This window comes from Sesamum indicum, linkage group LG11 (assembly GCF_026168435.1).
Source record: "Sesamum indicum cultivar Baizhima isolate 11 linkage group LG11, ASM2616843v1, whole genome shotgun sequence".
In the NCBI taxonomy this organism is placed as follows: Eukaryota; Viridiplantae; Streptophyta; class Magnoliopsida; order Lamiales; family Pedaliaceae; genus Sesamum; species Sesamum indicum.
Window position 1 is genome coordinate 11,822,384 of NC_142667.1, and position 27,353 is coordinate 11,849,736.

Consider the following 27,353-nt stretch of genomic DNA (forward strand, 5'->3'; position numbering starts at 1 on the left):
ATAATACTTGAACTGTTATTGATCTGACATGATCAAATTTAACAAGATTTTGAAGTTCTTAATTGAATAGCATACTAATTTCATATAGGGTAAATTACAACGAGCTCCTCTAAAATTTGATATAATAATGAATACCTTCTCGTTGCTAGAAAAGTTATAAATACTTCCTTATGGTTTGATAAAATTATGTAATTTTGGGTGGAGGAATGAAATTATTAACTTTGTCCTTATTATTATTTTTTTTTTAAAAAATTATAAAAAAATTGAATGAGGTGGATAAAAAATTTATAATATATATATATAATTACCCATTTAGTCCATAAAAATATTTTAAAAAATTTTAAAAATAAGTAAAAGTATAATTTATAGTCTACAATAATATTTTTTACAGTTCACCATAAAAATTGAATAAAAACCTAATAAAGATTAATAGATTAGTGTTAGAAAATCTTTAAAATTATTTATAAATATAAATAAAATATTTATAATTATATCGAATTTAAAAAAAAAAATCATTGTAATTTATCTTCACGTTCGAGAACATGGGCACTATGTGCCAACATACTCAGCTTTTAATTTCTTTTATATATCCTAATTCACCCAATTATCCTTTTTCCTTCTTCATGTCATGCTTCGGTCTTCGAGTTTTACTGAAAAAAAAATGCTTAAAAAAATAAATCACTTTCTAAAATGCTATCATTCTGTGCTTTATTTTTAGTGCTTTCTCTTTTTCTCTGCTTAATATATTAAAATTCAACTAGAATTTGATGGCTTTTCTATCTCCCCCTTTTCCTTCTTTTATCATTGCTTTTCTAGCTACTCTTTCTTTTCTCATAAAAGCAATTTCTACTGTTGAAGATTGACCCAAATTATTAAAAAAAAAAAAAAAACCGGACAGGTCTGTTCATGTAATTCGTAACTGAAGTGGGAAAAGAATTGTTGTTTCTGATTCTGCTCAATGTTCCAAATCCATCATGTCCCAATACAGAAATTAAATCTTGAGAATATATATCTAAGTTCTTACAGGGCAGCAAATGTGCAGCCCTAACTATCTATATACAAGTTGGGGGCATAGACAAAACTAATTAAAGCCATATTGACTATAAATCTAGCCTACAAAATTATAAAAAAATCCATCTATCAAATATAACTAGTTGGAGGGACATTGCAAAAACTGCACCCCATGATCAAGAAGAATCAAGAAACTGGACTAAGGCAGCAGATCATCTCCAAACAAGTAAAGCATCCGCTCCACCGCCCAACTAGGCGGCTCCGGCTGCGAAGCAGGCGGGAGAGAGCTCACAGAAAGCAGCGATGCCCGGCAGAGCGGGCACGTCAACCGGTCATCATAAGACAGCCACTTCTCAAGACAGTGCTTGTGGAAAACATGGCAGCAGTTGCTCAGCTCCCAGACCTGGCTGTTCTTCCTCAGCCTGTTCAAGCACACGGCACACGACAGATCGTTGCTCTCGGGCAGGCGGTGCTCGATGTTTCCTAGCGTTGTGAGGGAGAGACTGTCTCTTACAATCTTCAAGTTGGCTGATGAAGATGAAGAAGAAGAGCAGCAAGAGGAGGGTGATGAGGGAGTTTGTGTGGGAGAATCTGAGAAGAGGGACAGAGAGGAAGTCAGGAGATTGAGTGCAAAGGATAACACCCATCTTGTGACTGCAAATATGAGAGCTGCTTTGCACAGCACAAACTGATCGCATACTACCATAGTGTCTGAATGTATATCTCCGGAAACCTTGGCAAGCAATTATAAGTGAAGGAAAGGGGGGGAAGTTTTCAGTAGCTAGAAGCAGAATATATATACATCCTGAGATTCAAGCTTTAGAAAGTGGGTGACGTAGGGTGGGTGGGATGGGTGGGAGATCCTTTTTGCTGCTTTGCTTTCTGAGTATCCAGTGAGAATAAAAAGAGGAGTTATGACCTGGAATCAGGCATATTTGGGCAGCCAAAGATGGATACTTTACAACCAAATCTTGATCATGAGAGTCAGAAAATGACATCCACCGTGCCACATGCATAAAAGATGGCATTTTACACATCAGATCTACTTCACAATCCACCTTTTGGAAAACCATGCTGATGGCAGCAAGTCAGCAAAATGAGAACCGCGTTTACTCCTGCGTATCAAATTGGGGATAGAAAGGAAAAGAATACAACGTTTATCCAACCATAAAGTAGCTTTGGCAGCCAGATTTTGGTTAAAGAAAACACCGAAAAAGAAGGGAGGTGCCTGCATTTTAATCTGGGAATAACTTATATCTTATCAGAATCTAAATCCCATTTCTTCCTTTTTCTCTGTCGTCCGTCGGCTGGATGATCAAGACACCCTATATGCAATCTTTGTTAACCCCACGCTTCAGATTTGATCGTTATCACCGGAAAAACACATAAGACAGACAGCATTCTGCTTCTGGATGTGAGAGAAATGCTGGTTTAGTATCCCTGCAGTATGTCTTGCTCACAAGCATATGAGAATCACTTTCCAAGTACCACTAATATGACAATGATTAAAAGATGAGATTAGCATGAATCACTCAGTGAACCTCATTTTTAGCATCTCACTGCAGTTTCCAAATAAAGCTGGGAACTGTTTTCAAGAAAAATTACTCCAAGATGGGAATTATTAGGCAGAAACCCAGCTACCCACGTGTGATTAGCTAGACATTAATAAAAAGTGAGTTATGACCAAAAATATGATAACCATCCATACCAAACACATGATTTTGCAGACAGGAAATCTACATATGACATCATTTCATGTGGAAACATCAAGCCCACCATATCCACTGAAAAAGGTAAAAACACAAACATGCACATGCACACAGACAGACACGAGGCATGCATGACCAGAAAGAAAGGAGGGGCAAATGTGTGTAACCCTAATCTACAATGCAAGTTCGTTTAATGTTGTAAGTTACAGCAACCGTCGGTTCCTGCAGCACCGCTATAAACATCATGAAAGGTAAATTATCATTGAGTTGACATTTTTCTAACACATGTTTATGCAAAACCCAGGCAAGAATAGAACTGAAAGAGAAGAATATTAAAACTCAAAATATCGTTAAATCTGGAAGGGTTCATCTACAAGCACTTATCCACCTATTTGTTACATGGATGGCATGGTAATTTCGAGCAACCTTCAACACTTGCAGGGGTTATTGCAATGTAAAGATAGAGTTTGCTCTTTCATCTTGATACCATCTAGGTGAACCTCAGCAAAAGTTGGAACAAGACCACAAGTTGCTCAAGGAAGGATACCAGCTTTTTACAGTTATGTAAGAAGTGTTATTCATGCATGGCACTTGAGGAGTCCAATTGCATCCCTTCTTGCATCTTCTTTCTCATTCTGTACTGTAACGTAGCAGGAGCACAATCTACAGGTGTTTCGCCTGAATAAGAATAAAAACAGCAAAAGACGTCAGGCAATCACACTTGATCCAGCTTTTGCCACTCAGTTGAAATAATGATCTACTTCTGAACACATTGTGTGGCTTAAGGAAGCCTATGCACTGGTACTGAGACACAATTCTCTTCCTCCAGCTCAGAAAGCTTTCTTTAGTTTAGAAACAAATAGATCACTGGTTTGGATAACTGGAAATATCACATCATTGCACCTATAGACTAGTATAACTACTATTACCTTGTTTTCTTTTAACTTCTTCAACAATAAATATGTATTTTCCTTCCCAATAATTGTTTTTTTACCAAATATACCAAATGATAAATACAGGATGCTCGAAACCACCTACCTTGTGAATTCTTGCTGTCTAAACTTGCTCCGTGGTCCATGAGCGCAAAAGCTATCTCAGTTTGATTGAATACTGCTGCCTGCATTATCAATGAAATCAAGGAAGAGGTAAATCAAATGCACTTACCTTATTGTTTCGTATAAAGAATGAGAGGGGGGGGGGGAGCACAAGAGTACCAAATGTAATAAGGATGAGCCTTGTTTGTCACGATAATTTGCATCCACTCCCTACAAGTATGCAAATTCAGTGTTATATATAGTAAAGAAAAGTCCCAATCTACCATTCAGGATAAAAAGAGAAAAGAAAAACAAAGGTACCTGACTCAAAAGCTTCTTAGCAGCAGCTGTATCACCATTTTTTATTGCTTCTCTTAAACCCTAAGCATTAACGAAAAGTTAGCCAATTGCGTGTTTATTAGGAATACAATGATCCTTGATCACTTAATCGATTACAAACAAGCATGCTAAGTTTTTTTATACCTCTCCAGTAGCTTCATAATCAGCGGATGATATATTCACAGAACTGCTAGCAACTTGACCAGGATTGAAAAAAGTACTGCAAGATATTCCCTTGTTTACTTTAACATCTCCAGAATACAAATAATGCTCGAAATATAAAGAAGAAAATATATCCTAACACGTCCTGGGCAGATCTTACAGAAAAAGAAAAAGAGCTTGGGCTAAGAATTATAATATTAACCACTTATGCTTTCAGATACATGCAACTTTATTGAACAGTTCCTACTTCATAAATGCCTTATCATAAAGTTTAAATTCATAATAAGAAATTTGAGTGTTATTTACAGGGGTCTTTGAGCTTCTTTTTGTAATTCTGTTACGACATAAAACACTTCGCTGCAAGACCCCGGAGGATGCCAGCTGAGATGCCTAGTTTTCTTTTTCTTGCTTGTTTAAAAATTCAAATGCCTTTCAGAAGCATTCATACTGCTATAACTTTGTCTTGGTTTAGTTGTGAGCTTAGACCTCTAAAACCCAACACCATTAGAGATATAACTTACCCTTAAGGCTTTATCCTACACCACAATGCCCGTTCTAATTTGATGACTTGACAGGAACTGACATCTTCTAACAATACAGTTTAGTTTATAAAATCATGTTATAACAAAAAAGTGACTACAAGTTTACAGTATAATGCAAAATGTCAGGTTCTTATAAAGTGATGCTGGTAATTTGGTGGCATTCACATACCTTTGCCTATTGTTTGATGTTGAACCTCTACTCTTAGGAGTTCCCTCTGTCTTTTTCACTTTTGGCGAGTGCAACGGGGGATTTGAGGTAGTCATTAATGGCTGTAATGGAACAGAATTGATAAGAACTATGTAGCTCACCAACAACGAAATGATGTACATGAAACAAGTCTTGCCTGTGGTGTCACAGAATCCATTTTTGGGGCTGGTGCTTCACAAATGCACAAAGGCATCCCACACTTGCATTCTGAAATCCCAGGAAAAGGAGATTTTTCGGCAACTTCAGGTTTGTTATCTGAAACTTTACTGATATCTATTCTTGAAATCGAATCTGTTACAGCATTAACTTCATTTGGAGTTGTAGCTGCACCATCCTTCTTCAAGCTACGGTGGGTTTTGCAAGTAAGGTATTTATAACTCAAGAAAAAGAATATATTTTGATTGTAAAAGATAGAAGAATGAGACCGATGTTCTCAAGCTATGCTACAATACTCTTGCAGCTGGTGAAGAAAGACCAGCAATTATATTAATAAACAAAGATAGAGTACCATTTTCAAAACAAGTTGGGATAATGCAGGTAACGGTATGCAGAATTATACCAGTTCCAAACAAAATATATAGTCATTCAAGTAATCATCCTTAAAGGTGATGCCCGGAAGATCTTGGAATTTCTGAAATCCTCAAATAAGCCTAGTTTCCACAGTCAAAACAAAGACACCCAGCCAACAAGATAATGCAGAAAACAAATGAAAAGCATAAAAGGGGGAACACAATAGAGATATAGTCTACTATTTCAAAGTCAAAGTACACTTGTCTGAAGATCAACAATACAAATGAAATTACCTAGAGCCGTCATTAAAACAATCCGCACAAACTCGCACATTAGTGTGAATACCATACTGTGGCAAGGCCTGAAAAAGAAAAAAAGAAAAAGATCAGAATTTTCATAAGCTTAAACTTTCCTAGATGTTTGTTTTCTTTAGAGTGCATACCATTTGATCGGCTGAATGTTCAGCACATAAAGTTCGGCCACAACATCGGCAATGATGCTGCAAAAACAGAACGTATGATAAAAATTACATAAATGTGAAATGCAACGAAATAGATCCCTAGAAAATAACTTTGAGTACAAAGTCATAGGCAAAACCATGTGAAGCATATAAAAAACTCCTATGATTCTGCATCTAACAGGTTTGGAAAGTTCCCACTTTAAGAAAGAGGAACGATCTTTTGTGGATTGAGAAATGAGAAGACTTTAGCCAAAGAAATGAACTAACACTTTCTCACTTAAAACATCGGGGAAAAGGCCCTGAGTTGAAGGAGGGACATGATATCCTGCATAAGGATGACTCAAAGGAGGAACTTAATTAATTTAACACACCAGGTTAATTCTCGGCCCATCAGTTTAATCAAAAGTTTGAAAGGTACAATTAATTATCAGATGAAACTCGCCAAATGAGCCTTGGTTGGTTGAGCAAAAACTATCAATTAATTCAACGAGAGATGCCAACAGCCACTTTTTAACCATGGATTGAATCGATTAATAATTTTGAACTTTGAAGTGATAAGACTGCCAAAAGTCAAATTTTAAGTGAAAAACAAAAGTGATTTTGAAGAAGTGAAATCATCTATTTGCCAACATAAGCTCGAATGCAACAAAATATGGATAAGCCCAGCAGATTCAAATAGGGAAGCATCAAGGGGAAGATATCCTGACCCTATCAACCTATATGCCAAAAAGAGGAGGCTACACAAGAGTACAAGTCCACACTTAACAATAATACTCCAACAAGCTTGATAGCCTCTTCAGTTTTAATGTTGATGTTTCTCAAATGCGCACCAACTTCCACCTTGGCAGGGTGGTGTTGTGATCAATGAACTACAAACCCAAGAAATAAGGATCTACCAGAGATGCGATTCTTTTTTATCCTCATATGGGAGCATTTCCGAAGGACAATGTGAGTTTCTTGAAGAACGTAAGGAGCAGCAACTGTTTAAGGTCTCTTTTTAAATTCGACATACTAGCTTTTTTTTATTTTATTTCCAGTTCATAATTAACTCCCACAGACACTATTCCCCCCCCCCCCCGGCATCAGTAGATATGTTTTACTTTTTCACACTTCACGCTCCAGCGCCATACCGGGACTTTCCATCTGGCTAAACTATATCAGATAAAAAAAAGATTTTCCTTCTCAACAAGTTTGCATGTTTGAATCCTTGAAATGATGATCAGTATACGTCCTACTAATCTAGGCACCAGACACAAAAGGTGCTTGTCCCACTTCACATTGGTTAGAGGTCAATACAACATCCACAACAAATATGGGCTATACAGGATGTTGGCGTACCATCTCTGGTAAAAAGATACATAGGACTGTTTAAGAAGCAAAACACCCATGTGAACTTTTTTCTAATTATCTGATTGACTAACAACATTATTAAATGAGAAACCTTTGGTACTCTTTACCCCTCATAAATAACTCAAATTTATGTTTTGCATAATCTTAAGAAAATACTTCAATGACGGGCTTCTATTTCACACACTATGTTTCGAGATTATTTTCAACCCTCTTAATGTATATCTCTAGAATTCATTGTTGGCAAGTTTTATACACATGATGTTTCAAGTTCCAACTTCCTTTCTCAATAATTGATGTTTCAGATGCACTTTCAATGCTATTATCCCATCCAACTCCTTGCCATACAACCTTGGATGTCAGACAATCAGTAAACTCAGTGTCCCCAACAACTGAATCCATGAACTCTCCTCAATTCTACATGAGAATTTATCCTTTTCGATTTCAAACTCAAGCACCACAATGACACCTGTTTTCCAAAATTCATGATAAATCATATTCCGGAACCATCTGAAGCTTCATTCCGCAGGTCTTCCTCAATCAAACTCAACTGATAAATTACTTAAATTGACCAAAGCTTTTCTAGACAGAAGTTTAAAGCATCTGTTAAAACCATATATTCACAATTACACCATTCAACTAGTACTTGATCTAATCATCAACTACATACGTAGGCATTTTGCAGAATCGACCAGATTAGTCAATCAAAACTCGAATCAGATCAACCAGGATCATAATCAGACTCTACAACTAGTCACTAAAACCACCAGATATTAATTTTCCAGAACAAGGATTAACAATCAACAAAAAGTAACTCAAACTGAATGTCGACATCACAATTCAGGGAAATTACCCGGCGGCGGAAGGTGGAGAAGCTGCATTTGCAGACATCACAGCGGGAGGCTTCCTGGAAGGGCGGGGGCTCCATCGCCATATTCACCACTCCAACACTCTCTTTCCTTACTGAAAACTTCAAACTTTCGTTTCATCAAAGCGAATGATTTTCCCAAACTCTTCAGATTTATATTTTCAGGAATAATATCTTGTAAATATTTTCCCATTTCCCCCTGGACCGTTGATTCCATTTCCGTTAAATCTAATTTCAACCGTCCACGTGTTAACTTCATTCATTATTTCTGTTTAGGTCCCTCTAGTTATGTCTGCGTGTTAAGAGAACCCCAGAAAATGTAGGTAATTGTACTTAGAATTGATTTACTATAATTTTACTTTATTTAATTAATCAATATAATTATCCAATATTCATTAAAACTATTTTTTTAGGGATAACAAAATTATTATTTATAAATACCTTATATGGTATTACGGTATTAAAATCCATCAAACTTAAAATTTTAAATATATTTACAAATATTTTTTGGGCCAAGCTCAAGATTGATCCGATATGAGTTTTTTTCTGGTCGGCAGGCGAAATTTGAATTTATAAAATGAAAACTTTATCTCCAAATTTAATAATTTAGACACATTATACGGGTTCGACATGGGGCTTGATATACTAATGACAATTTAATGTTTGAATATTCAACTATTTCAAGAAAACTTATTGTGATTGCCATATTTTCCCCAATTTAATACCTACATCTCATCCAACTTATACATTGACCTCAATGTAAATCCACTATGTTCACAAATATTTATCATAATGCATTTTAATTCATCAAGGCCCCTTTTGCTTGCTTTGATTATTCAAGGCTAGTGGTTGCAGCATATCGTTCTTACGTGCATAGTAAATAATCTTTCATATTTTAAAATATATTATAAATAAAAATAAAATATATAAACAAATACATCATATTTCACAAATAAAAATTAAAAAAATAATTTAATTGTATTATCGACACAGCAAAAAAATTGGTGCAGCGATGTTACAAAGTGGAAGGTGATTTTAATTCTTATGAGAAAACGTTTCCCAGCTTCTGATTCTAAAAAAAACAGTTTTAACTTTTGAAATGTTTGTGATATCCATTTCTACTTTTGGAATTGCTAAGTGCTTTTAGGCTAAAAACTAGAAGCATTCCTGCTTTGGTTTTTATGTGAATAAGTCAATTTCGTTTTTGCATATTGTACCTTTATTATAATAATATTAATTAATTCAACTTCATCGTTTGTAGTGTATTTTTAAACATGAATATTTAAAGTTGATATTAGAGTTTTTAAAAAAATTGAATAATTTAACAATAACCAAAGTTACACTTTCACGTATATAATATTTTAGAAATTTTTGTATTTTATTTTCTATGTTATCTAATTATATTATTCATATATTATTAAAAATATAAATTAAATGAATATATGATTAATCGATAAAATAATATATAAATATAATTTTTTTTTGGCAATCATGTGAGTTTAATTGTTGTATACGCATCAAGTATATTAGTTAATGGGAGCATTATTAAATTAAACATTCAGTTTGTCTATTAATATTTTTAGAAAAAAGAAAGTATGAAATATACTAAACAAAATAAAATTTATTTTTTTGTGAAAAAAAATAATTATATTGACAAACAACAATGCAAATATAAATAAAAATAGAATTTTTTTAGCATATGGGACAAAACAATCTTTAATCAATTAAATTTATTGATTTTTCTCCAAGCACTATGTAATTTAACTTTTATTTGATTTTCACTTTTTTTTGTTTTTTTTACAAACACTATCTATTTTTAATTCTAATATAATTTTTATTTTTTATTTTAACAAAAATCACTCATCTAAAGATAGAAACTGTTGCCAACGCTGGCTGAGTGTCAAACACAACACCTACCCACATGTTCATGAATTCAGGGCCTGGCCCTTATTCAGAGTTGCTGATGTCAGTATAGTGAAGAAAACAGCATTTTTCATACCTTAAACCCCAGTTGAAACTGAGACTGAATTCCGCACTAGAGGGGGGATTGGATGCCAATTTCTGAAAACTATGAGGATCAAAACTGAAAACAGAGGAGAGCACTTCCTTTTCAGGTTGGACTTGAATTTGTCAACTAACTATCATCAATTCTTGCGCCCCCACATCACACCTCCAGCAATTAATAAATTACTAGCGAACCCATTATCGCAAAAGAAAGAATTTTGTTTCTGCCGATGAAATTTCTGTGAATTTTCTTGAATTCCCAACCTCAGACTAAACCCACCCCTCCTTTTCACATGGTATACCCGTACGAAGACTTTGGACGGAGACTTTCTTTTTTGTGAGGGAAGGAAAAACCAGTTCAAGAATATCACTTCCCGTTTGTTTGTTGCCCGCCCCTTTAAGTTTTCCGATCAAGAACCTGTGCTTGTAATCGGTTTTAGCATGTTTGTGTGTGATTGATATCTGTTGGTTAACAGTTTAGACATGGAGAGAAAGCGCCCTTCTCAAGGCTTCAGTCTTCTTGACGTGATCAAGGTACTTTTCTTGAAACTGTCTGTGAAGCATAGAATTAGTTAAGTAAGGATAAATTGTTGTTGTTTTATGAGAAATTCGATTAAAAATATGATAGCCCTTGGCTATGCAAATATCAGGGTACTTCTTTTTATGCACAGGATAAGTTGATACTACGTGTAGTGATTCTTTAAGTTCTAGTTTTGTAAGAACTGTGAATTTTTAATATATATGGGTTTGATGTATGCTCAGAAGTCAGAATTACTATGCTATGCATCGTCAAGTGATTGATGGCAACCATGTTTGAAGACTGATATTTTTTGCCCCTTTTGTCTTTGTGGGATTTGTAGAAGATTGTTTGTTTAGATGGATCTTCACCAGATACTGGAAAGGGAAAGAGTAAGTTTAAGTCCTCATCAATTACGAAGAAGGTGTGTCACGGGTTCCACTTGATCGAAGGGCAATCGGGTCATGACATGGAGGACTACCATGTTGCCGAGTACCGGAAGAAGAAGGACCATGTGCTTGGTCTATTTGCAATTTTTGATGGCCATCTAGGTGATCGAGTCCCCAGTTATCTAAAGGATAATCTATTCGACAACATACTTGAGGAGGTTTGCTTCAACTCACCATATATTATTCTTATTTCCCTTTATTTGTAAGTCATGGTATTCCTACATAGAATTGAAACTTTATGGCCTTTGATTAGTCTGGTCGCATTTTGTATCCCCTGAACTCTAACCTATACAAAAATTTACACTGTTAAAAAATTTGATCTTGGATGCTTAAATTAGGGACGAAAGGATCGAATAAGGTAAGGTAGAGGTGATGATACAATGGAAATGTGCAGTCATATGAAGTGTACGAAGTGCACAATTTCTTGATTAAGTAGCTCACTTAATGCTTTTGCACCTAATCTCCATACCTTAGTACAAGGCTCAAATAATGCTGCTTGACTTTGTAATAATCCAACTGTTCACAAGATAATTGTAGAAGAGTTCATGGAAGCGTCTTCCTGTACTTATTATCATTTTAGCCATCCTTTTTCCTGAAGATCTCTTTTTATTAACTTGCGCAGCCTAATTTTTGGGAGGACCCTAGAACTGCTATAAAAAATGCTTATCATTCAACTGATAAAGTTATCCTAGAGAACTCCATGCAATTAGGACCAGGTGGCTCAACTGCAGTAACTGCAATTGTTATTGATGGAAAAGATCTATGGGTGGCCAATGTTGGAGATTCCAGAGCCGTTATTTGCAGTGGTGAAATAGCAGAGCAACTTACCGTCGACCATGAGCCACACAGTGAGAGGAGGAGGATTGAGAAGCAGGGTGGTTTTGTGACAACTCTTCCTGGTAATCTTTGGTGTTTTCAATATATTCTTCTGGATACATTTAAAAGATCGAATTTGACTATACATTACATGTTTTGGGAATTTTGTGATTTGATACCATGGAAATTAAGACTCCCGTTTCAGGAGATGTGCCTCGCGTTAATGGCCAACTTGCTGTTGCACGTGCTTTTGGAGATGAAAACCTGAAAGCACATTTGAGTTCAGAGCCTGATGTACGTAATGTACGGATTGGATCAAGTACACAGTTTGTTATTTTGGCAAGTGATGGCTTGTGGAAGGTCAGGTTTTAATGTTTTTGTTGAGCATCCCTTCCTTCTTTTTAGTTGCAAACTTTCAAGTACTTAAGAGTGTACCACTATGAGCTGGTCTTGTGTGATCATGAATTCTCACATTCTCTCCTCAAAATAATCAAGTTATTAAATCTGCGACAGTAGAGGACAAAAGAGTGGCAACCATGAGTATGGTGTACTATTAGCACTTAGAGGTTCAACATTTGGAAGAAATTTTTTGTCAATTGGAAAATGAAATAAGAAACTCTTCGTCGTGCCAAATGTATCAGTGAATTCTATTTAATTTCTGGAAATGCCTGGTCTCTGTCCTTCCATCCTCTCTCTTTATCTCTTGGCTGATTCGCTTATTCTATCATAAAATGAGTATTTTGTTTAAAGAAATCCATAGTATTAAATAATTCTTGGGTTACACACTTACGACCATATCTGGACTCATCGCCTTTCTTCTCAGCCTTCCAGTATTTCTCATGTATAGGAGGAATCAACATGGAATGATTTCTAGACTGATACCATATTGTCCCCACAATGATGAGATGTGACGTATTATTTGCTTAAGATTTTACACTTGGCAGGTGATGAGTAATCAAGAGGCTGTCGACATGGTAAGACCCATCAAGGATCCTCAAGCAGCTGCAAAGCGTTTAACCACAGAGGCTTTGGCTAGAAAAAGTAAAGATGATATATCATGCATTGTCATACGCTTCGGATGATGAGTGAAAACAAAGACGTTAAACAAAAACAAAGAGAAAAAGGAGCAACCGACTAGTGACAAGTATTCCAAAACGTGTCTCGATTTGTATGTTGCTCTTGTTTGAATAATTTGGTTTGTTGGAAAGAGAAAGAATGTAATCTTGTTGCTTGGAATAGTATACTTGCTTGAACAATCAAAAGTAGCTAGTTTTGATGTTTTCTTCTTTTTTTTTTTTTTTTCCCTAAAGAATTATTGGGTTAGATGATTTACTGTACGGACATTTTTTAGATAGGAAACATTTGTGTGCATAAAGTTTTGTGAGTTAGATATGAATGATGGCACATTTTCTGCCCGACCTGGGATGAAGGATATTGCAGTTTCTTTTATGTGCATGTATATGGGGAACTAATTGATATTGGACGCCAACTTATTGAGTTGCCTTTCGGCTGTCGGAAGTTCCAGAGTTGTATTTCTAGTCAGGCTCGTAAGCATACATCCATGGCCGTTTGGGACGATTTCACTGGTTTTGCCCTACCAAAATGCTGCACCAGGGAGACTTCTATATCGCAGCATTCAAGCCTGAGGGTTGTTTCTTGCCACGGTTTGATCTAATTCTTCCTTTTGAAAAAACGAAATCTTGTTTCCACAACAAAACACTGGCTTGTTTTGGTCATTTTTGCTGATCCTCGAGAGAGATAACAGCCCTCTATTTGAGAGGGAATCCACACCTCACATTCTGGAGTGGAAAACCATCTCAGGAATGGCCTGGATTAGAAAAGTTTAATTTATCCCACCTCAAGTCTCTGCCATTCTTAGGCAGCAAGAGTACTTAAGAAAGTTGTGGATCCTAATTCCTGGAGTTAAGCTTTCATGGTCGGCTGGTTTTGTTTGTGACGGAGATCTTGAACCAATTATAGCAAGAATGTTTGGGATAGGATGAGAGATTTATGGTGGGTCTACTGTGAATCCCCTTCCCCTGTTTCTTCAGGTTGTGCTCCTGAATTACAACAGTAGGTTTAAAGGAAAGTGCTGACATAGAAGGCAAAGATGATACACATTCCATTCATAACACAGCAAGATCAAGATCAAGATGAAGAAAGAGAAAAAGAAAGTACTTCATGCTAAAGAATGTAAGTTTAGACTTATACACAATGAACACTTGTATAAAAATGAACTAATGATGCTTGTTAACCCCGCCCCTTAACCCACCCATTCTCTTCGATACACTTTAATTATAAGACCGCCAATAATTTGAGTTCGAAAAAATAATGAAGAAAAAAACCCGGAAATGAATTGGGAAAAGAAACTAAGACTATGCTAATTGCTGCAGCAGCAGCTTCTGGACATGAAACCACAGATCATCAGAAGAGACGCCAACTTATTTACTGTTGGTGAAGATTGGCCTTGTTTTCTTCTCAGTCCCTTTTGAGGATTTTGATAGCAGTGATCAGTAGTATGGGATGGCAGGGGGTGGTGGAGATGCGTAGGAAACTCCTACTATTGGAGGCAATGGTATGTTTTCCTTGGGAGGTGGTGGTGGTGGAGACGAATAGACGTATGGTGGGGGAGGAGATGGTGATGGAGGCGGCGGAGATGAGTATTTGTATGGTGGTGGTGGAGATGGTAAGGGGGGAGGTGGAGATGAGTATTTGTATGGTGGAGGTGGAGATGAGTATTTGTATGGTGGAGGTGGAGAGGGCGAGGGAGGTGGTGGTGATTTACATTCAGCAGTAGGTGGGGGAGATGGTGAGGGCGGCGGTGGTGATGAATATACATACGGTGGTGGTGGGGAGGCTGAGGGTGGTGGTGGAGATGCGTAGACATAAGGTGGCGGGGGAGATGGTGAGGGAGGGGGTGGTGATTGATATACGTATGGCGGTGGAGGGGATGGTGAAGGTGGAGGAGGTGATGAATAGACATAAGGTGGTGGAGGCGATGAGTAAACGTAAGGTGGTGGAGGTGAGGGTGAAGGCGGAGGAGGTGATGAGTATACGTAAGGTGGTGGAGGTGATGGTGAAGGCGGAGGAGGTGATGAGTATACATAAGGTGGTGGAGGCGAGGGTGAAGGCGGAGGGGGTGATGAATACCCGTAAGGTGGTGGAGGCGAGGGTGAAGGTGGGGGAGGTGATGAATAAACGTAAGGTGGAGGCGGCGACGGTGAAGGTGGGGGCGGCGGAGACGATGAAGGTGGAGGTGGCGATGAATATATGTAGGATGGTGGTGGTGGCGGCGGTGATGAATAAACATATGGTGGTGGCGGAGGTGGACTCTTGGGCGCATAATAAGTTGGAGGTGGTGGAGGTGGCGGTGATCTATAGTGTGTGGTGGGTGATGACTCATGCTGCGGCGGTGGTGGTGTCACATGTTCGTGAGACGGTGGTGGAGGTGGTGGAAGGCGAGTTCCTGGAGAGACTTCGTGAGTAGGTGGCGGCGGTTGGAAAGACTTGGTTGGTGGTGGAGAAGGAGGTGGAGGGTGCGACCTACTACTGGGTGAAGACTTCGACGTGGGCGGAGGCGGTGGAGAAGGCCTGATAAACGGCCTAGGCCCACGAGCCGGCTTAGGCGAAGGAGGATTCGGCGCCACCGGCCCCCTCCTACCCGGGACCGGAGCAACGGTTCCGCCACCACCGCACTTAGACTTGCTACAGTCAAATGGCTTAGCAGCATCAGAGGAACACTCCCTCGCCGACCTCTGATTACTCTTATTTGGAATACAATTCTCCCGCCCATCGGAAACCGCCCCGCCACCAAATCTGCTGCACTCCGGCGCCTCTCTGGTGAAGTAATTGTACGAATAAGTGAAGTTCTGAAGCCGCGGCAATTGACAAACGGCGGCTGGCACCTCCCCAGTGAGGCGGTTGTGAGCCACGTCCAGCTGTTCCAGGCTCCGCATGCGGCTGACCTCCGACGGCAGCGGCCCCTGAAGATTGTTGAAGCTGACATCAAACACCGTCAGTTCCTTCAACATCCCAATCTGCGGCGGCAAGCACCCCGTCAGGTTATCATTCATCAAAATCAGCTCGTTCAGAGTCTTGCCCATGTTCCCAATGCTGCCGGGGATACAGCCTCCAAGATTGTTATTAGCAAGAACCAAAACGGAAACCGGCGAGTTCCCAAGATTCTCCGGGATCCCGAACTGGAACCTGTTATCATTCAGAAACAGGGCATCCAAATCTTTGTCGAAAACCTGGGACGGAACACCGCCCTCGAACTCATTAAACCGGAGGTCCAAGAATTTCAAAGACGGCAACGAGAGTACAACCTTCGGAAACCCCCCAACGAACCGGTTGTTGCTCAGATCAAGCTCAAACAGCAGCTTCAGTTTCTTGAAGCTGTTAGGAACGACGCCGCAGAACCGGTTGGAGTTGATGTGGAAAAGGGCCAGATCGGTGAGCAAGCCGAGCTCGTCAGGCAGGTACCCAGCAATATCGGCGTGGTTGAGGTCAATGCCGGCCACCACTCTGGCGGAGGAGTTGGAGAGTGAGGGGGCGCAGAAAACTCCGCCGTAGGAACAAACATTAGAGCCAGTCCAGTTGGCAGTGAAGTTGAAAGGATCAGAGAAAATGGCTTTCTTCCAAGCTTGCAAGGCAATGTAGGCCTGGCGGAGGCTCGGGTTCTCGAAGCTCAAGGTTTTGGCATCTCTATTAATGTCGTCTAAGTCGATATCGCCCTCTCCGGCGACGACATTGGGGATCTGGGAGGCGAAGGTGCACAGAACAAGAACTGCTAGAAACAAGAAGGAGGGACAGCGCCGCCGTGAGGGCGGCGGCATTGGGCTTGGGGTGGTGGTGGGAAGAGTCATAGGGGAAACTTCAATGAGGAATGAAAATGGTGAGGTGAACACATTAAAAGAGAGAGTTGGAGCTGCCAAAATAATGAATCAAATTGAATAGGCACAGTACAGATACTGCCTGGTTGGCTCAATTTATTCTTTCGTTTCTTTATTTATTTTTTATTTTTTTATTTTGATTATTATATCTTAATTTGAATTAATTAAAATTATTGATTAGTAATAATAATAATAATCTTGGTAACCATGATTTATTTTAATTTTATAACAATGGTAAAGTCAAATTTGTGTAATGGGACACCATTAAGAGGATTGGTGTCATCAAGTTCTTGAAAATACTAATTTTTATTCAAAATAAAATAGAATTTGAAAAATTATAAAATAGAGAAAAAGAGCAAAAGTCTTTTACGCTTTGCCAGTTGGGTTTTTGCTAATTCCATATTCAAAGAAAAGAATATATTCTCACAACCTCAGGATTTTCTATCACACTTTTGTATCATAATTCATATACTAGTATCAAATTAACGAGCGATTAATATGTATTCTCTTTCAGATTAAAAAATAATAATAATATTTCAATTAGATTATAACTTAGAAATAAAATCACATAAAAAGTACGCACATGCGCTATAAAAGATTATTATAAATTTGTTGTAATTATAAATACCTTATTTTTATTTAAAAAATTATATATATCATTAACGATCGTCTAAATAGTACCTTTACAATGAACTGTCATGAGATGGTATTTGTTAAATAATTAATAATTTATAAAATGATAAAAATATATTTGTAATTAAGATAAATTTTAACAACCCGTTGAAACTTTTATTAAAAAAAAAAAAAGGAAAAGTAATTATGCATAAAATTAGGGTTTGGATTGGGAGAATCCAGCATGACAAGGCAGCACGTCACAAATACATTTGAAAAGGGGGAAGCTGAAAGAGAAAGGAGGAGCAGTTTCAACAGTGTGTTGGACACAGCTATTAATTATTATTTATTATTATATGATTTAATATTGTGATTGATTTATTTATTAAAAAAATTTTGTTATAGGTTTTGTTTGCTACGCGTTTTTCATCTTTTCTACACTCAATCTTAGTATGTATTTCTTTTTTATATATACAGTGTACGATTAATTATATCAATTAATAAAAATACAAATTCGACAATTAATTTGCGACATCAATAATTAAAATCAATAAATATATCTAAATGTGATAAATAAATAACAAATTATTATAGAAGTAAACGTATATCTATGTTTATAAGACTCGGACTCATAATTATTTTATTAAAAGTCTTAAACTTACCAATCAAGTAACGTCTCGTTCACAATAGATTTTATAACCAACATTTATTCTCTCATTCGATTTTCTTATCCAACTTAGAATACGAGTTTCCGCGCTACTTTTGAAAACGCAAACACGATTTTAAAAACACTCGGAACCTAGGTCTTACATTGAAGATGAAGCTTGGTTGGCCAAGGGGTGATTATTCTCAAAAATAAAAAAGAAAAGGCAAAAGTCAACCTAGGCCTAGAATTAAGAAACCTTTGGTTGTTTTTGGTTTTGTTTTCTGTGAAATTCTAATTCAGGTTGGACTCGATTAAATCTAAATTATTCATATGGTAAGTGTAATAAATTTATTATTTAAAATTAATATATAGTTTAAAAAAAGTGATCAATCACATAATAAGTATATTTGATTCGAACAAATCTGATTCGGGCAAGAAATTTTCTTGTTGTCATTTTAAAGTTTAGGATTTCAACAAGAAATGTGTGTTTCATTAGGGAAAAATTATATTGTTCTCTCCTGGGGTCTGGATTATTATATGTCAATTGTCTGTGGTATGAAAAATGCATATTATTGACGTTTGTTTTTGTTCAATAAATATATTTCTCCTTCAGTCAAAATTTATGAATTTGCTAATATGAGCTAAAACAATGAATGAAAATCTATATTTGCTCCCAATTGATTTATTACTGATTTGGTCAAACAAAAAAAAATCTGACCAAACAACCCTATACATCTTAACATACGCTAATACATGTGATGAGGTACATATTTACCTTTGTAAGGATAGCTGGTTAGCAAATATTTGTCTACCTGTAATAAGTTAGTAATTAGTTAATCGGTGATAAACATGGACTTCAATTCAATCTTTTTGGTAATATCAACAACTTTTATGAATTTTAACTAATGGGTGGATCTATTCATTTGATAGAACTAACATTTATGGGTACTAAGTGTGTTTTTCAAACAATAGGAAGCCTACGTATAGCTATACCAAATTTTAGGAGAAGGCACTGCAGTTATACTTTTCAACTATGTATAAATTTTCATGTGAAGATGACAATATATTTGAATTAATTGATAAAATTGCATTCTATATTATCAGTGGTGTCAAATCAAATATATATATATATATATTTTATTTAAATGAAACTAAGTGTTATTTTTTCATTCTAATTGTTAGGTGTCGATACCCTTATTTTATCTACCACTTTTTTTTATATAAATTTATTGCGAAAACTTAAATTTTAACTGCAGCTAATCAGTATTCTACATTTACTACAGGTAATACAGTTAAAATATTTATCATGATTTTCAATTTTGAATAATATTCTGACATTACTTACAAAAACAACAACCTGCAGCTTTTGTTAATATTCATCGTAATTTTTTTCACTTCTAACTCTGATAATTAATTACAATAAAAAAATCATATTTTTTCTAATGACTTGTAATATCTTGTTGACGCACATTAATAATTCTTTAAATATTTATAATTATATTAAATTTCATTGAGAGAGAGCTCGTTGTAATTTGACCATAATTTTATTTGTTGTGGCATGCATGCATGCATGTATATATATATATAGAGAGAGAGAGAGAGGGAGAGATGAAGAGGAGAGAGAAAAAAGCGTCGAAGTGTAAACAGTAAATGAAGGGACAAAGTATTCACTCACTATTATTCATCGGAGCCCATTCAATTATTTTCAGACAAAAAAGTGAGAGAGAGAGAGAGAAGACTTTTGTTGTTACCTTTTCATTAATGTATATAAAATTATATATTGATTGTTGCCAGAGCAGAAAGCGGGACCCACACTCACCTATTACACCCTTCTCACGTTCTTTCAACTCTCCTTTCTCTCTCCCTTTTTTCTTATATTATTTATTTATTTATTTTATTATTATTAATTGTCATTTTACAAACCGCGTTCTTACCTCCAAATTATTATTATTATTAGAAATAATTATATCGTCCCAAGTTTAATGAAATTATAAATAGATTCTTCATAATTTAAAAAATTATTTTCAGTATTATTGATGTTTGTTTTTGTATAATAAATAGACTCATTTTCTAATTAAAATTTATTGAATTTATTGACAATAATAAAAAAGTTAAATGAAATACTATATTACTCGCGATCGATTTATTGCATGTTAAATAAATATTTTCTACCAAACTACTCTTATACATCCTAATCACACGCTAATACATGTAATGAGGTATACCATCACTTCATTACCTTTATAAAGGTATTTTGGTTAGAAAATATCTGTTTGATCAGTAATTAATAAATCAATCAACAATAATTATGAATTTTCATTCAACTTTTCTTGTTGTTAATATCAGCAAACCTAATAAATCTTGACTAAGGAATAATTTTTTTTATTAGACACAAACCAACGCCATCGGTACTAAATTCTACCATCCTCTAAAATTTGACATAATTACATCATTATTCGATTCTAAATACTTTCCCTAAATCAAAAGTCTTGCTTTAATTCGCTTTTTTCTTTACATTTTTAATTAATATAAAAAACTTCCATTTTAGAGGAATATAATTTGCTTAGTTTATAAGAAAAAGAAGAATTTTCCACATATATATCTAATAATATGTTGTTGTTAGAGGAGAAATGAGTCGAAAAAATAGCATATTTTAATTGTATAATATTTAATGAAATTATTTCTAATTAAAAGATTATTCAGAATATATATTAAATAATATAAAATTTTCATTAAAAATTAAATCATATATTTCAGATATATTCACGTCGAAAATATAATTATAAAAAAAGTCCTATATTTTTGTGCTTCCTCATAATAACTTCTTTTATTATTATTATTAATTTTTTTTTTGTACTGACAAATTCCATATTTTTTTTAAATAATATATCATAACAAAGTTACAATAATGATAATTAATAATAAGTTGATATTTAAAATGGAGTAAATTAATCACCGCCGTCTAATGCTGTACATCACTTCCCCGTTGGAGACAGCCTGTCCGCCCAACCAAAACATTTCTTCCATCATTTGTTACTCTATTTTTGTTAATACTGATGATGCTGCAATAATTATGTATACATATAATAAATAATTTTTTATATTTTAAAATTTATTATAAATATAAATAAAATATTATATATATATATTTTTTAAAAAAATATTAGTGATATAATAAAAAATAATATAATAGTATCACAAACAACTATTTATAAGTATAAAGTCTCTTTCTTTTTATATTAGTAGAAATAACTGATATTTTCCCTCATTTGCCTATTTTATATTCGTTAGATTTGAAAAACTATAAGTATCTTTAAAATTAAAAATAATTATGTAGCTTTCAGACGATAAGGTTAATATAATTACTTTACCCTTACTAAATTTAAAAAAAATATATAAATATAAAAGAATTGAAGGGTGGGTAAGTAAATAATACATATGACATTATTCCACAAAAATATTTAAAAAGTTCCAAAAACATATAAATTTTTAATTTGACAATCCAAAAAGGACATTATGATCAATTCACCGTAAAAATTAAATGAAAACGTAATGACAACTAACGGGATGGGCTAGCTGCTTGACAGATGTTAAAATTAAAAAAATATTTATAATTTTTTTAAATAATCATGATATATTTATAATTATATTAACTCTGAAGGGAGCCTCCTGTAATTTATCAATTTTGTTAATATAACTAATATTTTCCTCCTCCTAACTTTATATTTTACCCCAAATAAAATAGCAAAAAATGGAAAAGAAAAAAAGCTCGTGAGCTGCTCTATATTTTTTTTGATATTCCCATAAAAGAAAGTAATAATTACCAATTCCTACTTACTTTTCAACAAATTGAGGGATGGTGGCCATGTGCATTGCGCCCTTCAATCATATAAAGCCATGTGCTATGTGCTCCCATTTTTCTATCTTTCTCAAAAACTTCCCCGTTATATTGTATGGACACTTCAAAAAATTATCTGATATAGTATCAAATATGCACTAAACATGAATATAATTTGAATATAGCATTTGTGTATCAAAAAATATATTAAATATAGCTGTATCAATGCATATCTTGTCTAATATTTTTTTTAAATTTTTCGTGTTACTGTGTCTATTCATCATAACTTCCCTAATATCAATAATAATAATAAAAAAGGTTCCCAAGACAAAATGTATTTAAATCTTTGTATTGCCCATTTGTATAGTTGTATGTTTCAACTATAGGAATTTCTCATATGGTACCATTAATCAATTAAATGTATCATTTAAAAATATATTTTATAAATAAAGAAGATATTAAAAAGTTTTTTAAATATGTTCCTTTTCGAGTTTTGCCTCGGACAATGCAATAAGACATGCCTACGAGAATATAAGTGAGTTGTACGGGGACTTATAAATTACCCACTAAGTAATAGAGAAAATTGAACTCACAATTATTTGATTGCAAGTGAATCATTTTTACCAATTAAAATTAATAAACGTCGGTTTAGATACAGTTCAAAAGTAATAATGTACAGTGATATTTTAAAAAATGGATAATAATATTGTACACTCGCTGATTTATGGTCTATTTACACAAATCATTCATCCATTTGAAAAATTACACATACTCCTACAAGAAAGGTCAATATAATTACACAAATTACCCCAATTTTTAACTAAAAAGAGTAATTTTTATAATTATACAAAAAATATAATCAATTTATATAAATAATCTTAGATTAGGGATATAGATATAATTATTCCTTTAAAAAATATATCCCAAATATTGCCGACGTTTTGTCCCATCCTGTTACGCTTTTTACATGATCGTACGATGATGATGGATTGGATACAGCTTTTTAACAGGAGCTCTCTGGGGTAAATTAATATTCATTTACCTTTTCTTTCTTTTTTTTTTTCCAAAAAAATTCAATTACAAAATAATTCATATATCTCTATATTGTTTAATGAAAGGTCTGCATTTACTTTCTATTATTAGATTGGATAAATTATTTAACGTACCATTTGTAAGATGTTTGTTTTGTATATTGGAAGTGTGATTTTATTCCTTAAGCCCCATATAAATTACTGTTCTTCTTTAATAACTAAACCCACTTAAATAGGTGGAATGAGTTATTCAACCGAAACAATTCAAATAAATATAATATAATTAATATGCTCGAACAATAGTGTTTTGATATATTCTCTATGGGTGGTGATATTTAAATGAATATTTTTGGGCTGACAAATTTAAATTGACTGAAAAGACATATATAGTACTTTCTTATTACTGTTTTAGTCCTCCAATATTCAAAAGAATGAATAATGTTTATATTACTTTCAAATAAACTAAGTGAATGATACATAGTTTCGATTTTTACTTAATAAAATAATTTATAATCAAATCACTTATTTTTATGAAATTCATGAAAATACAGTTTGGAGGGAGATACAATTTTAGAATTTATAAGCCGCTCAAACTCCTCGTCTGTAATTAATGTGGGTCCCTTGTCAACGTCATAAACCATCCAAATAATTAACATTTGAATAATCAATAACCTATGATGCAGACTTCATACATATTCAAATTATTATATAAGAGGGTAAGAAACAAATATAAAGATGTAGAAAGTAATTTCTTTTTCCCCATAAAAGAACAAGAGGGACAATCATCACACATGTTGCTGGGGTCTTATCCAAAACCCACCACAATTTGCAGAAACAACATAAAAAAGTAGACAAAGTTGGGGGTGAAAGTTCCTGCACACTTTTAGCCATAATTGATTCTAGGGTTTTTTGTGAGAAAATTGGGTCAAAAATCAAATATGTTTCAGATTTGATTTTTTTATTTCAAATATTATTATATTTTATGTTCTATTTCATATATACATACTGCAACGTCATTGTAGAGATGGGATGGGGAGACATTGAATAATTTGCACACCATTGAAGGCCTGTTTTCGGTTTAGGCCCAAGCCCAGGTGTGGGTTCTTTGGGCTGGACCAAAATTACAAACTCAAGCAGCCAATTCATTATCTTGGGTTGCGTTTTTTGCATTAGCGGATTTGAAATTCATCATAACTAATTTTTTAAATATATTTGAATAATTTTAAACGTAAAGGATTTCAAATCATTCTATTTTAATTTTGAACTATATTTTGATGAATATGTATGAATTTTAAATTTCTTTTGAATTGAGTTATTTGGAATTCTTTTTTAAATCTTTCCTGTTATCTTAGTACATAAATAAATTAATTTTTTTAAAAAATACAGTATGCGTTTGTAACACGAATTTACAATAAAATATCATAATCAATCAAGATTCAGATACTCACAATTGAAGGGCCTGAACACGTGAGGAGCACGTGCCTCAACCAAGTCTAGGTGCTTTTTCTTTAGATGCACGTAGACGATCCAATTCCCATTCCCGCTTGCGCTCGGCATTGGCATCACGTACCCGGTTTCCCCTCCCCACGGGAAATGGTACGACCCGAATTCCGGTCTACCCCACCCGAAATCTACTTCCTGCACCGGAAACCTTTGACCCGAAGACACCACCACGGCCGCCTCGTCGTTTTCATCTTTGCAGTACACCTTCACCACCGCCGGCTTCGGCCTCAGCACCTCCACCCAGTCTATCAACGCTAGGAAATGCTCCGCCGTGGACGCCATCGCTACGCATTCATGCACCATATCCGCCACCCCCGTGAGCGACGTCGTTTGGAGCTCACCTACACTCGCTTCCACGTACGGTATCGAGAGGACGTTCCCGAAATAGCAGTCCAACGACGTCGTTCTGCCGCTTAGCCTCGTTCTTCCGTCAACTACGATGCCTAATTTTACGGCCTTGGAGCGATCATCGCAGGCGGCGGCTAAGGATTTCCAGAGAAATGCACTGAAGGACTCGATTTTGCTTCTCTTGGTGCCGTTGTAACTGGCCTGGGACTGGAGGCGATCGATTTCATCGGATTTCACGCAGTAGATTCGGCTAGTCAGGTGGTCGTCATCATCGGCGGAAGGAGTCGGTGGCATAGACAATAGCGGCGCGTAGAGTCTGTCGATGGATTTATGTGGTTGTGGAGGGCGGCGGGGGTTGAAGAGGGAGCGGCGGAAGGAGGGGAGACGCGTGATGGGCTTTGCTCGAGCGATCTCCGCCCACGCAGTGAGAAACATGTCGGCGGAGTAGGCGTCCGCCACGCGGTGGTCGAAAGTGCATCCGATGAATAGTCCGCCGCATTTCAGCTCCGTCGCCTGCGCCATTACGATACGCCAACTGTACACTAATTGAAATAATATCCGAACATGCAAAATTTAAACTACGGTGATACTTACTATAACCAGCTGTCTCGAAGGGTATTTATTATACAATAACTAATACTAGAGAGTATTTATAATTTTCTAAACGAAGAACTAATTATACTTATGACAATTATAAAAAAACTAATTTTAATTTATTTTTAATAATACTCGTCATGTAATTCTCGCGAGTATATAAAAAGAAAGTTGGTGTGAAATGATAAGAAAAAAGAAATTTGTTAAAAGAATAAATTATAATTATAAATATTATAATAAATTTAGAGAAGTAAGGTGACAGAGAAATATGGGGTAATAGATAAGTTAAGAGGAAAAAACATAATTATAAAATTATTAAAAATATTAAAATTATTAATTTGACCAAATATTTTTAAAGAGAAGAAATGAAATGAAGGATAAATTGTCAATTTAAAGTTTGTATGATAAAAAAATTCTTTTATAACAGTATAGATTAAGAGTAATATGATGCAATTATTGTATTTTCTTTTTTCTTTTAATTTCAGATACGTAGGGAAGTTATTACCTGAATCGAGAGCACGCCATGCATCTTAACAGGAACAAGTTTCCCATGTACAGATACATCTGGTCGATAAAGATCGACGTCTTTCAGCTCTACATCAGCATAAGCCACTGTAAAATCCACCCCACGGTTGTTGCAGAGCATCTCCGGCTCGCCGTGGCGGTTTTGCACGAGTTCTCCGGCGAACGGGTAGAAGGATACCAGAGCCTGAGCCAGGGCCTTCTTGAGCACCGCCACCGCATTTTCCGGCGACTCGGTGATTTTGTTGTAGCAGAAGAAAATTGCGAAGTCAAGGGGTGGGAGGAGCAAGTCCAGATTGGACATGGGCAGCCAGTGCTCCTGCACCGGCAACACCGCAGCCACCACCTCGCTCCGCCTCACCACCACCGGAAAACCACCGGAGTCCATTTTGACAGGTTATGTTTGATGAGAGATAAGTTAAGTGAGAAAAACACCAGTGGTTGTAGCGTGTGAGAGAGACGAAGGTAGATAATATTGGTGCATGCAGCAAGGGGTAGAGGGCATGTATATATATATATATATATACGCGTGTGGGGTAAATAACAAAAGACTCTCATGGAATCTATTTTAATTATAAATATATCTTTATTATTTAAAAAAATTACAAATACTCAAAAAGATATCCCCTATAATGAATTGATTGAAAGGGTACTTATTAGTTTATTTATAATAAACTTTAGGAGAGCTCTTTATAATTTTCACTATATATAATGATTTGGGTTAGTGTGATTTAATTCGTTAAGGTTTATAAATATATGTATATTAAAATTTAATTTTAAGGTGATGCTGATTTATTTTATCCCATCTTGTAAGTATCAAAATGGCAATCTTCGTCCTATATTAATCTATTTTAAAAATTAAATTATATAATTTTAAAAGTTTGGCACATTAATCGAAGACAAGAATGATTGAAATTTGTTAAAATGATCGTAAAAGCGTACTTGACATGCTTAATTTGATGCACTTTTTCTTTTGTAAATTTAGCATATTCTAATTATTTTTATTTTTAATATGGGAAACTTTTAAACTTAAATGGCAAAATTAACAAAATATATTTATGTAGGACTAAAAATGAAAAATTTCCCCCATCTTGACCATATCAGATTGGTAATTTGTTAATTAGAAGGGCGGTGTATTGATGGAAAATTCTAATTCAAAATAAATTTTGATGAAATTTAAATGAGTTATACTATAAGAGTAATATATTTTTGTATACAAATTAAAAAAAATTATAAATACAGATTTTTCGTGCAAATACGATAAAGGATTTAAGTAATTATAATAGTATTGACATTTCTTAAAATTAGATCAAAAATGCACAAACACTCTTTTTTTTTTGTAAAAATTATAGTTACACCCTGAGAGATTATTGTTGTAATGAAACCTATAT

General features: G+C 35.0%; 5 protein-coding genes across 6 annotated transcripts; 1 reads left to right on the forward strand and 4 right to left on the reverse strand.

Moving 5' to 3' along the window:
* Window positions 1-920: 920 nt before the first annotated feature.
* Window positions 921-2,891, reverse strand: LOC105173737 (uncharacterized). Its single transcript, XM_088875799.1, has one exon. The coding sequence runs from the start codon at window positions 1,715-1,717 to the stop codon at window positions 1,211-1,213; it is 507 nt and encodes a 168-aa protein (XP_088731925.1). The 5' UTR covers window positions 1,718-2,891; the 3' UTR covers window positions 921-1,210.
* A 140-nt stretch (window positions 2,892-3,031) lies between these two features.
* LOC105173736 (Ankyrin repeat family protein) lies at window positions 3,032-8,347 on the reverse strand. Its single transcript, XM_011095605.3, has 10 exons — window positions 8,176-8,347; window positions 5,958-6,014; window positions 5,809-5,876; window positions 5,142-5,349; window positions 4,967-5,067; window positions 4,238-4,313; window positions 4,076-4,135; window positions 3,935-3,985; window positions 3,759-3,837; window positions 3,032-3,398 (listed from the first exon to the last, which is right to left on the reverse strand). Exons 1-10 carry the CDS (start codon window positions 8,254-8,256, stop codon window positions 3,295-3,297), a joined length of 885 nt encoding a protein of 294 aa, XP_011093907.1. The 5' UTR covers window positions 8,257-8,347; the 3' UTR covers window positions 3,032-3,294.
* A 1,965-nt stretch (window positions 8,348-10,312) lies between these two features.
* On the forward strand, window positions 10,313-13,425 carry LOC105173841 (putative protein phosphatase 2C 44). Of its 2 annotated transcripts, none has more exons than XM_011095721.3 (5): window positions 10,313-10,728; window positions 11,058-11,318; window positions 11,783-12,059; window positions 12,182-12,336; window positions 12,921-13,425. In XM_011095721.3, the coding sequence occupies exons 1-5, from the start codon at window positions 10,678-10,680 to the stop codon at window positions 13,056-13,058; spliced, it is 882 nt and encodes a 293-aa protein (XP_011094023.3). In that variant the 5' UTR covers window positions 10,313-10,677; the 3' UTR covers window positions 13,059-13,425. The 2 variants fall into 2 exon arrangements, with proteins under 2 accessions (XP_011094023.3, XP_088731512.1); XM_088875386.1 differs by having other exon boundaries at window positions 10,322-10,728; window positions 11,055-11,318.
* Window positions 13,426-14,239: 814 nt separating this feature from the next.
* On the reverse strand, window positions 14,240-16,928 carry LOC105173739 (uncharacterized). The gene has a single exon (XM_011095608.3). It carries the CDS (start codon window positions 16,839-16,841, stop codon window positions 14,487-14,489), a length of 2,355 nt encoding a protein of 784 aa, XP_011093910.1. The 5' UTR covers window positions 16,842-16,928; the 3' UTR covers window positions 14,240-14,486.
* Window positions 16,929-24,359: 7,431 nt separating this feature from the next.
* On the reverse strand, window positions 24,360-26,437 carry LOC105173842 (coniferyl alcohol acyltransferase). Its single transcript, XM_011095722.3, has 2 exons — window positions 25,946-26,437; window positions 24,360-25,359 (listed from the first exon to the last, which is right to left on the reverse strand). The coding sequence occupies exons 1-2, from the start codon at window positions 26,348-26,350 to the stop codon at window positions 24,421-24,423; spliced, it is 1,344 nt and encodes a 447-aa protein (XP_011094024.1). The 5' UTR covers window positions 26,351-26,437; the 3' UTR covers window positions 24,360-24,420.
* Between the last annotated feature and the right edge of the window lie 916 nt (window positions 26,438-27,353).

Coding starts and splice junctions, on each gene's coding strand:
- LOC105173737 (XM_088875799.1), bottom strand. CDS start 1,717: ATGGTAGTATGCGATCAGTTTGTGCTGTGCAAAGCAGCTCTCATATTT.
- LOC105173736 (XM_011095605.3), bottom strand. CDS start 8,256: ATGGCGATGGAGCCCCCGCCCTTCCAGGAAGCCTCCCGCTGTGATGTC. Junction 4,314..4,966: donor ACATCAAACAATAGGCAAAG/GTATGTGAATGC, acceptor AATATCTTGCAG/TACTTTTTTCAATCCTGGTC. Junction 4,136..4,237: donor ATTATGAAGCTACTGGAGAG/GTATAAAAAAAC, acceptor GTTAATGCTTAG/GGTTTAAGAGAAGCAATAAA.
- LOC105173841 (XM_088875386.1), top strand. CDS start 10,678: ATGGAGAGAAAGCGCCCTTCTCAAGGCTTCAGTCTTCTTGACGTGATC. Junction 12,060..12,181: donor TTTTGTGACAACTCTTCCTG/GTAATCTTTGGT, acceptor CTCCCGTTTCAG/GAGATGTGCCTCGCGTTAAT. Junction 12,337..12,920: donor CAAGTGATGGCTTGTGGAAG/GTCAGGTTTTAA, acceptor TACACTTGGCAG/GTGATGAGTAATCAAGAGGC.
- LOC105173739 (XM_011095608.3), bottom strand. CDS start 16,841: ATGACTCTTCCCACCACCACCCCAAGCCCAATGCCGCCGCCCTCACGG.
- LOC105173842 (XM_011095722.3), bottom strand. CDS start 26,350: ATGGACTCCGGTGGTTTTCCGGTGGTGGTGAGGCGGAGCGAGGTGGTG. Junction 25,360..25,945: donor ATGGCGTGCTCTCGATTCAG/GTAATAACTTCC, acceptor GTAATGGCGCAG/GCGACGGAGCTGAAATGCGG.